We start from the raw sequence: 12782 nt of genomic DNA, 5'->3' as shown, positions 1-12782 counted from the left end.
TTGGAAGACCATTTCAACCCATTTGTCTTATTTCCTGTACGAAGATAATTTAACCTCGAATTATCATTTTTCTCAATTGAATGAATTTCATCATTCGTAGCTGAGATTTGCCCCACATTTTTTACTGCTTCTTTAAAAGTGATAGGATTACAATCTGCAAAAAATGCAAAACTTGTAAAATCTTCGTCAGAATCATCATTATCATTGCTTACAACATATCCATCAAACCTCGATGACATAACTTGAATACAAGTTGAACTGGGACATAATTCTGGATTTGAGTTTTCATGAATATTTGGAGAAATAGGTGGAATCTCAATTACTTGAGATTCTGAAGCTACTGTCTCATCATCAATATCAATTTTTATTTGATGATCTTCTTTAACAAGACAGTCCCAAACTGCATCTTCATCACTTTCTACCGAATAATCATCTAAATCTTCATCTGAATCTTCATTTATTCTGCAAGCTAATAAAAGAATTTCTCCCTCTTCTACATCATCTTCAGCAAAGTTAGCATGCTCTGAGTATTTTTTGGAAACTCTACATTCTGACTTATAATGACCTAATTTTTTACAACGAAAACATCTAACTTTAGATTTGTCATACCTTCCAATTCTTTTGGATTCTTTACCATGGCTCTCTTCACCATTAGAACCACTTTTTTCAAGCAGAGTCACTTTGCTTTGAAAAGCTTGTTCAATAGACCATGCAACAGCTCTCTGGTTCATCCTATGTTCATGAGAACATAATGAACTCATCAAACCTTCAACTGACATAGTTGAGAGGTCTTTTCCTTCCTCAATTGCAGCAACAACATAGTCAAAACGACCTGTTAATGATCTCATGATTTTCTCAATAACACGAAGATCAGTTAAATGTTCACCATTAACCCGCAATTGATTAACAATAGATTGAACTCTAGAAAAATAATCAGAAATATTTTCAGAGTTAATCATATTAAGAGATTCAAATTCACCTCGTAAAGTCTGCAACCTTACATTTTTTACCTTCTCATCACCCTTGTAGGATCTTTGCAACAAGCCCCACACTTCTTTAGCTGTTTCAGCTCTTGAGATTTTCTCGAAGACAATCTCATCAACAGCTTGATAGAGAAAGAACAATGCCTTCTTATCCTTCTTTCTGTTCTCTCTCAAACTATCTTTTTGGACCTGAGAGAGAGCTTCATGTGCTGCCTGATCAACTGGCTCTACATACCCAAATTCGACAACCTCCCAAATTTCCTGGAAGCCAAATAATGCTTTCATTTGGATACACCATTGATCAAAATTTTTCCCACAAAATCGCGGAAGCTGAGGTTGGATTGATCCATTCATTTTGTAATTCGGTTAGTAATCACAAAATAATTCTAGCTCGGATACCAAATGTTGGAAATTAAAAATACTTGCACAAACAAAGAAGAATAAAGAAGATATTAACTTGAATTGAATACTTGACTTGATTTGATTTGATGAAAATAAACTACAAAGACTGGTCTATATATAGACCCAAATTCTACCCACTAACTAAGACCACTAGTAACATGATTCCACTAATTCATCCATTAACCCACTAACTTAATCAACTAAAGAAAATAACTACCCACTAACTTAACTCACTAATAACTTAATTAAATAAAAACAATTTTGAGTTTAAGTAAATTACATAAAAATTTAACAAAATCCCTCGTAATTATGAGATTTGAACAAGATTCTTAACAAATGTTAACATTGACAAAAGAAAAACACAATCAACAATCAGTAAAATTCAAGCAAATTAAGAACAAATTCCAAACTAAACATTGTTCATTTTCAAGAAACTTGTAAATGCAACTTTTGTTTCTCAACTATTCTATATTGAAATTGTAGCATTCAACCAAAAAAGTTCTTGATGATCATCAGTTCATCAGATCTACAAGAGATTTGAAATAAGAAACAGAAAAACTACTACTCTTATCAGCTAATTCCACTGTAAGCATCAAAATACCTAACGAAATCTCTAAAATCAGTAAAGTTTTAATGCATTAAAAAGTAACAGAACTCGAGTTATAAAGAAGAAGATGATGATAATCGGAGATGAGTGATTTGAGATTATGAACCTGTTCCGATCATCACTGATTCACTTGTAGTTCCAAGCCTCAAGAATCTTTCCAATCTCAAATGAAACATAAGCATCAACACCAGCGTACTGAACTTGCTTAATCGTAAGCTCTATATTTCTCCAATTACTCATACCGATCAATCGATCCTTATAAACTCCATCAAATCCAAGTACATCACTCACTAATTTCTCCATCGAAGAAAACAAATGGCTTTCACCAGTTTTAGATTCAACAACTTGACATAGATTTAGTAGATTAGAAACAGATAAATGATGTCTGGATAGGAGAAGCTTTTTGTTATCGGTGTAGTTTCTGATTCCGACGAATGTGATATCCTCGTCTGAGAGGAATCTACGAAGAAGAGTTGGAATTGATGGACAGTGAGATAACTGGATAATCAGACATCTAGTTCCGATGCAGAGTTGAAGAGTATCGGCCGGAACCTGAGTGGAAGGACGGTACACAGGACGCCACTGAACACCGAGACCGACTACAAGATGTTTCATTCGTAGTTGCCGGCGATAGTAACTCTTCCTACTTCCGATCCATCTTTTTATTATTTTTGGAGTGGAAGTTACAGTAGTGATGATATTAGTTCCGAAGAATTCTGTTTTGAAAACTTGTTTTTCATTATCATTTCGAACCCTCTCGGTGATGATATTGGTCGCCATCTTCAGAAGCTACTTTTACAGAAGAAATTGCTCCCTCTCTCTCTCTCTAAAACTCTATTCCTTCTCTCTCTCTCTCTCTAAAACGCTCTCACTCTTCTGTATATATGCTGTTACGCAGCAGGTAGTAGAGGAGTGGGGAAGTGGGTGATGCTGGAATCGTCCCGCTAAAAGGGTGTACTAAAGTGCTACAGATGTACTGGAGTTATACTATTTCGGGTTTATGAGATTAGCTTGATTTACAAAGTTTAGATCGTCCAGATAACAGATTCTGCTCAAAAGAACGTCCAAATAAAATAATTCCGAATGGTAGGGCTCAAGCCTCAAGGTATGTTAATATTCATACAAAATTTTTTAACACTAACATATCACATATGTATCCCTCATTCCATCATGGGAATATGAGTAAGTTACATCAATGGATGTCTAGAACCGTAATGGTACACTATATGACATGATGAAGTAAGTTTTGAGGAAATAAAATAGATCATTATCTATTCTAACGACAACTAATTGTGTTGGTTTTGTTTGTTTTGAAAATTATCATGCTATGACAATTGAGTGAGAACATATAGAGTCATAGAGATGCAGTTACAACTTTAATTGCTATACGAAAGTTGACAATAATTTTGTATAATAGATTGTAGGTGATTCAGTCTAGTATGGTTTTTTAAGCTATGTTTGGAATCTCACGTGAGTCTTCCGTTCAAATGAGGAGGAAAAGTTATTAATACTACTGATCAGCTACTGAGCTAGCTACGAATGAATTTATTCACGACAAATAAACAAGTAAACTAATATTAAGAGGAAATTCTTATAAACACATGGAATTTGGTTAGAGTAAAGATGATGAGGATGAAGGAAACTGGCACATCTTTTTAATCCTAATATATGCCAAAAGTCTTTTTGGGGATGAAGGTGTTTTTGCACAAAGGCTGTCCAATTGGGGACATACCAAAATTGCAGTAGGAACTAAGTTTTTTAGAGACAAATTATCTTATATTTTATAGGGATATTGTAATTTGAAACTCCACCACCTTTTCTTATTTTAGCAGAAACACTCCCATCTTTCTTTTTTTCATTGAAACCCCCTTTATATCTCTCTACTGATGATGCGCTTCTTCCCCCTTGTCCGGAGGAACCTCAGACAAAAAATAACCCCCTAAAATGTTGAAATCCTCAACCAACACTAAGGGTTTTGAAGACCCTTCAATCTTGTTTGACGAAAGATTGCAAGGGGTTTTCTACTTCTTCATATAGATTCTTTCACACAGAGGCAAAGAACCCCTATCGACAACAATGAGTTATCATTGACCTGGTGTCGCATGAGTTGGAGTGAAGGAGCGAGCAGGAAAGAGAAAAATAAAAGATAGAGATAACGAAAACACAAAAGATAACATAAGAGACAGGGAATCAATTGTGATGGTCGTCGTAAGGTCCGTATGGTGGAGGTGCAGGTCGGTCGCCCGCATAGGGCCCCCATTACAAGGGACTTGCGTTTTTCTGAGTATTTTATTACATGTTATATATCATGAGTTGAATTATTGACACCACAAGGTACCTCATTTAGTTGGGCATTTAGATTTTATATTAAAGGTCTTATGCTCAAGTGCTAGTGTTGATTATTATTCTTTTCGTCTGTTTTTTTTTTTTTTGTAAGAGGCACAATCAAATCTTTGGATCTCATATCTACCTTGTTTATTTAATAGTCTAATTTTGATAGTGTAGTAACTCATTGGGTATAGTATTTAGGTATCAAACAAGGCAACAAGTGTCCCAAATCTAGTATACATTTTTAGTCGCAAATGTCATGATCATATCTTCGTTTTCTCCTCCCCGCTTTCTTTCCCCCACAAATCTTCATCTCTACAATTTTACTTTCGTGATCTCTCATAAATTTCTTACTTTTTCTTGTATTGCTCAACATACTTAAAGAGGTATGATGTTGTTATCTCCAACCCAACACCTAGCAAACCAAAAATCAACTTTGTAACCATTATAGCCAAAACTTGTTGGCATTCATCTTTTCTGCTTGCAAATCCCCTTTTGTCTCTCTTCCACTCCCTCCAATCATCCATTTCTTCATCTCTTTCAGATTCCTCTGTATAATCGTTGTCTACAAAATTTGTCACTTTAAATCTTAAATTTAAATGTGTTACTGTGTGAAAAAACAAACATCAAAATCCTAAATGTTGAGTATTTAACCTAGAAATTTATCTTTGTAAATTCCAAATTATACTTTGGTGAAATAAAAGCTTTTAGAAATTGGAGAAACGTTGATTAGAATAATGTAAGGTCGGTTGTATAGCAACATCATACGTCAAACTTGGATTTTTCGACCCCAAACTATTTTTTCACCGTTTAATTACTTCAATTTTTTATTTATAATTTCGCGTGAAAAAAAATTGTAAGCTTGTTCAAAAGGGCCAGAGTAAAATTTGGCACTGGTCCTCTGTATTGTCAACCGCGATCTTGGCCGTGGTAGGTGATGTGAAGAATATGAACTCCTAAAACAAAGAAGAATGGAGCAAAACATACATACACGTTACTTTAAAGTGTGAAGTCAGTTGAGTTAAACAAGATTAAAGAGTGAAGTTAGTTGAGTTAAACAAGATTAACTAGTATTTTGCAAATGCCTTACCTTTGCAAATTCCGAATGCCCTCCAACTATCGGCCTTTCGGAAACAACAAAGGTTTCAGAGTTTGAAAACGAATCCACATAGATATTCCTGTCCCTTGTTGAATTTTAGAAATTATATCTTATTTTCTTAATTTTTTTGACTCGGAACGATAATACATAAGTCCGTCTGCTTTTTGTTAATACAGATCAGATTCAATAGACTAGGATATCTTAACAAACTTTTTTAAATCTTTAGATGTACCAAGAGGAGTGGAAACCTAGTCTTTTTTTTTTTTTTTTTTTTTTTTTTTTGAAATATCCTAGTGGAAACCTAGTCTACTTTTGAGTAGAGGATGGTTTTATAGGCGCCCCAGAAACTTTTGTTGGTATTTCTTCACAGGCCAAAATTAGGGGGCACCTATGTATAAATTTGAAGGGATGCCTTTAGAATTTCCCTAACTTTCATGAGTAGATTGGGAAGCCATAACTGTACAACATTCTGTCAATGGATATCCGAATATTCGAAATCCGATCTGCATCCGTATTCGAATTTTAAAAAATATCCGAAATTTCGGATTTGGATACGGATTCGGATATTTCTTATCGGATATCTGCTTATCGGATACGGATACACTCATATCCGTATTCGATAAGAAATATAAAAAATTAATAAAAATTTAAATTTATTCATAATAATATATAAAATGTATGGTTGAGATTTATTATTTAGATCTAATAGTTAAAAATTTATAGAAAAAAGTTTGGAATTTTGTTAAAGTTTCGGATATCGATATCCGTTAATATTATCAAATTCGGATATTAATTTCTAATATCTGTCGGATAATTATCGGTTTCGAATAGCTTATCGGATTCGGATACGGATATGCTTATATCCGATCCGATAAGCTACCGTTTGCAAGCCTAGTACAACTAATACTCTTCCCTGAATCGATTTAAAAATCCAATTTCAAGCCAATCCAATCCAATCCAATACGGAGACTATCGGCTGAAAATAAATCTCAAACTCGCGGAAGCACCAGGATCTCGTCCCGTACTTTTATCTCAATCGGTGAAACCAATTAATTCTCTCTCTCTCTCTTGAACTCACGACCTTTTCTCTATCTACTTCTTTCTTCTTTCTCCCTAGATAAATAAATAAATCCTTCTGTTATTAGAAAAATCAACATCTTCTTCTAGAACCCCAAATACTTTTTATCCAGTTATCGTTGCAGAAAATTGGGCAGAACTAAAAAGATGGCGAGACACGAAGAACTACCAATCCCAATTTATAACGCAATTGAACCAGTTTATGGAGAAGGATCTCATCTTGAAGAAGCTCAAGCTCGATTCGAAAAACTTAAATCAAAATTTATGGAGGTTTTCGGTCACCAACCTGATCTATTCGCTCGTTCTCCAGGTACGTTAGATATGAGTATTCTACACTCTCTAGAGAGAGAGAGATTTATTTGTTATGGTAGAATCAGACTTTTTTTCTTTCTGTTTTTTAATTTGAATACAGGGAGAGTGAATTTGATCGGTGAGCATATTGATTACGAGGGTTACTCGGTGTTGCCAATGGCGATTCGGCAAGACACTATCGTTGCCATTCGTAAAAACGATTCTGGGGAATCTTCAAAGCTTCTTAGAATCGCGAATGTGAATGATAAATATACTATGTGTACTTATCCAGCTGACCCTGATCAGGTTTTCCTCTTTTAACTTATTTGATTCAATCTTTTATTTATTTGTTTGATGATCCTCTTGGTTTGTGAAAAGTAAGGAACAAAAGTTAAATTTTTTTTTTTGTTTGTTTATATTTGCAGGAAATTGATTTAAAAAATCACAAATGGGGTCACTATTTTATTTGTGGGTAAGAGATTAATACTTTATTTTTGGGTTCTTCTTTTGAATGGAATAAGGTTATTGTAGTCATGGATTTGGATCTAGCTTAACTAGGGGAATATAGTTATTTGATTCATCAAAAGTTAATAGGTTCAAACTCCTAGTTAGATTGGTGGGAGCTTTTGGGTTTGAGGCTACTTAATGGCATAAGTGATTGTGGTTTCGACATCACATATATTGGCAGTCCTTTTGTAGATCAGACCCCCAATTGTGACTCTCCCATCTTTCTCTTTCCCTAATTGGTTAAGGGTGTGGGGTTAATGAACCATAGACGGTGCATCCGAGGGGCATGTTTATGCCCTATTAGCTCAGTACTTTAACCATAGATGGAAATAAGAAATTTCATATTAATTCTTCATTCAGATTCTCTTATTTGATATGCACATTTGTGGTCTCAGTAGTTTGAGTAAATTTGTTAGTAGATTGACGAAGGAAAATAGATATTGGAAACGGTTCCATTAATGACGTGGGTTGAATATTTGTTAAAAGTGAAAAAGATTAATGACTTGACGTCTGTCTTTAGCCACATCCACATGGTAGGAAAACCCTAATATCTTGGACAGATCTACTAAAAGCCTTCTGGTTTTATTTCCAAATGAAAATGCTACACCCTGTATCTTTTGCAGGTACAAAGGATATCATGGGTTTGCTAAATCAAAAGGTCAAAATGCTGCACAAATCGGTCTGGATGTTCTTGTCGATGGGATAGTTCCTACAGGTGAATTACAAACTTCCAGAAACTCCTTTGATGATTTATCAAGTCTTTTAGTGACTTGGTAATGTTCCTGTAATTATTTTGTTGGGATAAAGTCAAATTAGTCTAATATCTTGTTCATGTAGGCTCTGGATTATCAAGCTCAGCAGCATTTGTTTGTGCTTCTACAATTGCTATAATGGCGGCATTTGATACAAACTACCCAAAGGTATTCTACTCGTCTTTTGCCCTTACTATAACTACTATAATGGCTATAGTGGCAGCCTTGTGATCTAGTTAATTATCTATTCTTCCATATTTGAAGGAATTGACCTATTCTGTACGCTTCATGTTTTTTGACGGGTTCTGATGGGGCCTTTATTCATTTATACTTCTGGTTTTGCAAATTTAAAAAGCAAATTACGATAAAACACTTACTCGGCTAAGAAATTGAGATCGTGAGATTAGTTAAAATCCATTTAGTGATGATTTATGGTGGATACTGACTTTTTAGTTATTTGGCAGAAAGAGATTGCACAGCTTACATGTGATTGTGAGCGTTATATTGGAACGCAGTCTGGTGGGATGGACCAGGTGAGGTTTACGTTATCTCTTTTAACACATGTTTTTATCTTTCTTGGGGCCTAAAGAATTTAAAAATGCTTGAATGCGTGAATGCCTCCGGCGCTCTATCACTTACAAATTAAATTGCTATGCCTTATCACTTACAAATTAATTTTATGTTTGTTATGTTAATTGCTGCCTTTAAGACGCTTGTTTATCGCCCAGGAAAATAACAGCAGACTGAAAACCATCTTTTAGGGTGAGAGTTTTACACCCAGAATTCAGACTCTTCAGAGTGAGTCAAGCATGGACCCATATTTTGTGGTGGTTCTATCGAGTTTGTGGCTCGATTGGGTCACAAGAAATAATCCTACACTGAGTAATAGGACTTTATAATAAACTAATAAGATAAGATTTTCTCGTAAGTATCCAGGAGCCCTTTTCAAATCAAACACTACACCTACGCCTTGGTCCAGCCTACCTCTGGTTATGTTGGGCCAGTTTCATGCTCCTTTAGTGCTATAACTGGGCCATAATTCTGGGCCGGCCTTGAGTCCCAAAAGAGAGACATAAACTTATGCTTTAAAGAAGAAATTTTCTGCATATATCATTCTCAGTGAAGCACTATGACGTTAAGTTTTGAACAATATCTGTCCATATTGTCACGGGTTAAAAGTTTGGCCTATAACTTTTCACCATCTGGCACTTGTCTTAGCTTTTCTCCCAAGCACAAGTCTAAGCCTTCAACTCAAATGCCTAGTGTAACCTTGACTAGCTAGGCTATTCCCTCACTAAGTATGCTCCAAGAAAGGTAAACTCAAATTATGCAAGAACTCTTGAAAGGAAGAACTCAAAGATTACAAGTGTGGGCACAATTCCCAAGTCACTCCAACCTATCACTCTTATGCTTGATTCGTAACTTCAAATGAAGGGGTATACCCTATTTATACTTGTTAGCTTACAAAATGGATGGTCAAGATTAAACCATATGTCTAACATCGAATGGCTTGGAACAATGTAGAGATTTCTATGGAAATCTCTAGAATGCTTTGGATAAGTCTTAAGGCTACATCATCATGCTTGTGAAGCCTAACACTGTGCACAAGGCAGCCCATCCCATACTTGCAGTTGGTGTTCATGTGGGCTGCTCCTTGGTGCTCTGTGGGCTGCTATTATGGGCTGTGCGTGCTGCTGTCCTGGTGTGTGCTGTATTTTGGGGCTTAAAAATGGGCCATGACAGTATGCTCTTTCTTTGCAGGCAATATCCGTTATGGCCCAATCAGGGTTTGCGGAGCTAATAGATTTCAACCCTATCCGTGCAACTGATGTGCAACTTCCAGCTGGTGGGACTTTTGTGATAGCTCATTCCTTAGCAGAATCTCAGAAAGCAGTAACAGCTGCAACGAATTACAACAACCGTGTTGTAGAATGTCGCCTAGCATCTGTAAGTTAGAATTTACGTCTTTCTGATCGGAAATAGTGTCTCATACTCTTATTTAAACTTCCGTATTTCTCCACTCAAGTTGTTTTTGTTCAAGATTTCTGACTGCTAAAAATATAAAATCATCAATGTCTTGATGTGTTATTTGGACATACCATAATGCATGTTATGGTATATGTCAATGAATTTTCTATAAACTTCACAAGTGCTGTTTGCCACTTTACGGTTTTATCCAAGTACTTATTTCAGTCACATTATGGTTCAGATTGTCCTTGGTATAAAGCTCGGGATGAAACCAAAAGAGGCAATTTCAAGCGTAAAAACACTCTCTGATGTTGAAGCACTCTGTATATCTTTTGCCAAGAATCGTGGCTCTTCTGATCCTGTCATTGCAGTCAAGGTGTGTCTATACTCTATTGTCGTCAAATATCACTATTATTTTAACCCTTTTGTTTTCGTTTTCTCCATCTTCATTAAATGTCCTGCAAAATCAGTCGTAGACACTCTTACCTACTTCTTTTATTTACCACATAATCTTATTTTAGCAACTAATCATGATTCTATCCTCTACAGGAGCTTTTAAACGAGGAGCCATATACAGCTGAAGATATTGAAAAAATCACAGAGGAAGACCTGACATCAATCTTCAGCAACTCCCAAACCTCATTAGATGTGCTGAAAGCTGCAAAAAGTTTTAAACTATTTCAGGTATTTCTTCTTTTGATTTCCGTTTTCAACTGAGGTTCTCTTCATTATACTCCCCTTCCCATTCTTTTATTAGTATTGGTGAATATGTCTAGAAAGCTCTCATTAACATTTTGGATTAATTTAGGCCGAGTTGGACTGGCTTTCCTCTCTAAAACTCATTTATGGTTATCTTTCTAATGGACCTGTTTCTATGTTACAGAGAGCTACTCATGTATACTCTGAAGCTAAGCGCGTACCTGCTTTCAAGGATACCGTGTCATCAAAACTTAGGTGCGCTTAATTTGGAAGACTAATATTGCATAATTCCTAAGCTTTAGTGTTTTATCGTTCTGACAGATAGGTTGTGTGTTTTAGTGATGAAGAGATGCTGAAAAAGCTTGGGGAACTAATGAATGAGAGCCACTATAGCTGCAGCGTTCTATACGAGTGCAGGTATATATCTTTCTAGTGAATGCATTTATAATTCAGGAAGGAATAGCGTAAAACATTTCATATAAAGTATAAACATAAGGTCTGACACCTTGATTCTCAGCTCTTTGACGCATGGGGCTGTTTTATGCTCTTGGATTATTCGCACATTAAAGTGGTACTTGAGCTCGATTCAGAACTCTGTGAGAAGTTTGGTATAGGCTGTCAGAGCACAGAAAGGACACTTGCCTAGTATGAGAGAAAATGTAATCGAAATTGCATTTAAACACTTCATATCCATCTAGAAGAGAACACAAATATTTTGTGCCCTACTCCTTATGCCACAACCCACACCGAGCCATGATCCACGGCCCTTCTGCATAGTTACATCCCGTTCTAATTGCAACGTAAAAGAGAATCAACAGCTGAAATCACGAAAGTCTTGCGCATAGGATGACTTGGGCTAAATAAAATTGCTGATTGACAAAAGGATCTCGGTTTAATCCAAAGCATTCCCACATTGTAGTCATTTGAAGAGTAATTTTCGTTGTTGGACCAGTTATTTTCTTCTATCGTGATTATCAGTTGTGCATTTATGCTGATACAAAACTAACTTTAAGAATCATTTTGGCTACTTATTGACTTCCATTTTCTTTTGTTTTATTGTTAGTTGCCCAGAGTTGGAAGAACTAGTAAATATCTGTCGTGATAATGGAGCTCTGGGAGCCAGACTTACAGGAGCTGGTTGGGGTGGATGTGCAGTCGCTTTGGTGAAAGAGAGTATCGTCCCAGAATTCATACAAACTTTGAAGGTTTATTGATCTTCTAACCACAAAATCCCTTTACTTTTATCACATATTTAACGCTATTTTTCTAGCGTTTGACGTTTCTAACCACGAATTAACACGTAATATTTCAGGAATCTTTCTACAAATTAAGGATTGAAAAGGGAGTGATAAAAAAGGAAGATGTCGATCTCTATGTTTTTGCCTCAAAACCTTCAAGTGGAGCTGCAATATTCAAGTTCTGATTAGTTCATAAACACAGTTCGGTTTCTTCTTGTACATGGCAAAGAACCTCTCTTCTGAAAATATTTACGTGTCGGTAAAATAATTACATAAGTCTAGCATATAAGTTAGGTACAAATTGGCAGATTTCACTTAATATTTATCATTTATAAGAAATTTTTGTAAGATAGTAATAGAGTTTAGTCGGTCTATTATACTAATAATACGTAATAAGGTTATTCATATTATATGGCAATAATTGGAAGGCCAATTTGTGATATTCTTTTAATAATCAGATATTAATCACACTTAAAAAATATTAGTATCATTTTTTTTTCGGCCGTTTGGAAGGATCTCAATCACAAAAGAAGATGATAAACCGTTTGGTGAGAACCCAATTTGGCAGTTGAATGATTGGAAGTAAATCCAACCCAAATAGGACATTAGGCAATTTCCCTTATAATCTAACTTCTAAAGTAGAATTTCCTAAAGTTTTTCTTTGGACAATGTTGAAACTTGACCTACTACAATTTTATTTTGTTCAAGGACCTACTGTAATTGAAATATGTCATCTTGATTTTAGGTGTAGAGGGGCCTTTTTGGTCTCATCAAGAAATTAATCTATTTAATATGCTGAGTGATTTGGCGAGATAAGAAAATTATACGGGG

At 35.4% G+C, this 12782-nt stretch overlaps 2 protein-coding genes across 2 annotated transcripts; one reads left to right on the top strand and one right to left on the bottom strand.

The window, feature by feature from the left end:
- Positions 1-2100: 2100 nt before the first annotated feature.
- On the bottom strand, positions 2101-2772 carry LOC147569094 (3'-5' exonuclease-like). The gene has a single exon (XM_086661874.1). The coding sequence runs from the start codon at positions 2770-2772 to the stop codon at positions 2119-2121; it is 654 nt and encodes a 217-aa protein (XP_086518000.1). The 3' UTR covers positions 2101-2118.
- A 3073-nt stretch (positions 2773-5845) lies between these two features.
- LOC147569093 (galactokinase-like) lies at positions 5846-12391 on the top strand. Its single transcript, XM_086655546.1, has 14 exons — positions 5846-5878; positions 6315-6806; positions 6909-7093; positions 7213-7259; positions 7918-8009; positions 8132-8214; positions 8511-8579; positions 9808-9993; positions 10256-10390; positions 10564-10698; positions 10898-10968; positions 11053-11130; positions 11777-11918; positions 12026-12391. The coding sequence occupies exons 2-14, from the start codon at positions 6644-6646 to the stop codon at positions 12134-12136; spliced, it is 1497 nt and encodes a 498-aa protein (XP_086511672.1). The 5' UTR covers positions 5846-5878; positions 6315-6643; the 3' UTR covers positions 12137-12391.
- The last annotated feature ends 391 nt before the right edge of the window (positions 12392-12782 follow it).

The sequence above is a fragment of the Eschscholzia californica genome, unplaced genomic scaffold (assembly GCF_041429995.1).
Source record: "Eschscholzia californica isolate CP2 unplaced genomic scaffold, dmEscCali1.0.p SCAF_1, whole genome shotgun sequence".
Lineage (NCBI taxonomy): Eukaryota > Viridiplantae > Streptophyta > Magnoliopsida > Ranunculales > Papaveraceae > Eschscholzia > Eschscholzia californica.
The sequence above is the reverse complement of the archived record's forward strand: the minus strand, read 5'-3'. Positions and strand labels throughout refer to the sequence as shown.

Bases quoted from the DNA above. Each gene is read 5' to 3' on its own strand.
- LOC147569094 (XM_086661874.1), bottom strand. From the start codon at position 2,772: ATGGCGACCAATATCATCACCGAGAGGGTTCGAAATGATAATGAAAAA.
- LOC147569093 (XM_086655546.1), top strand. From the start codon at position 6,644: ATGGCGAGACACGAAGAACTACCAATCCCAATTTATAACGCAATTGAA. The intron at 6,807-6,908 runs GTACGTTAGATA...ATTTGAATACAG, and splicing joins TCTATTCGCTCGTTCTCCAG to GGAGAGTGAATTTGATCGGT. The intron at 7,094-7,212 runs GTTTTCCTCTTT...TTATATTTGCAG, and splicing joins ATCCAGCTGACCCTGATCAG to GAAATTGATTTAAAAAATCA.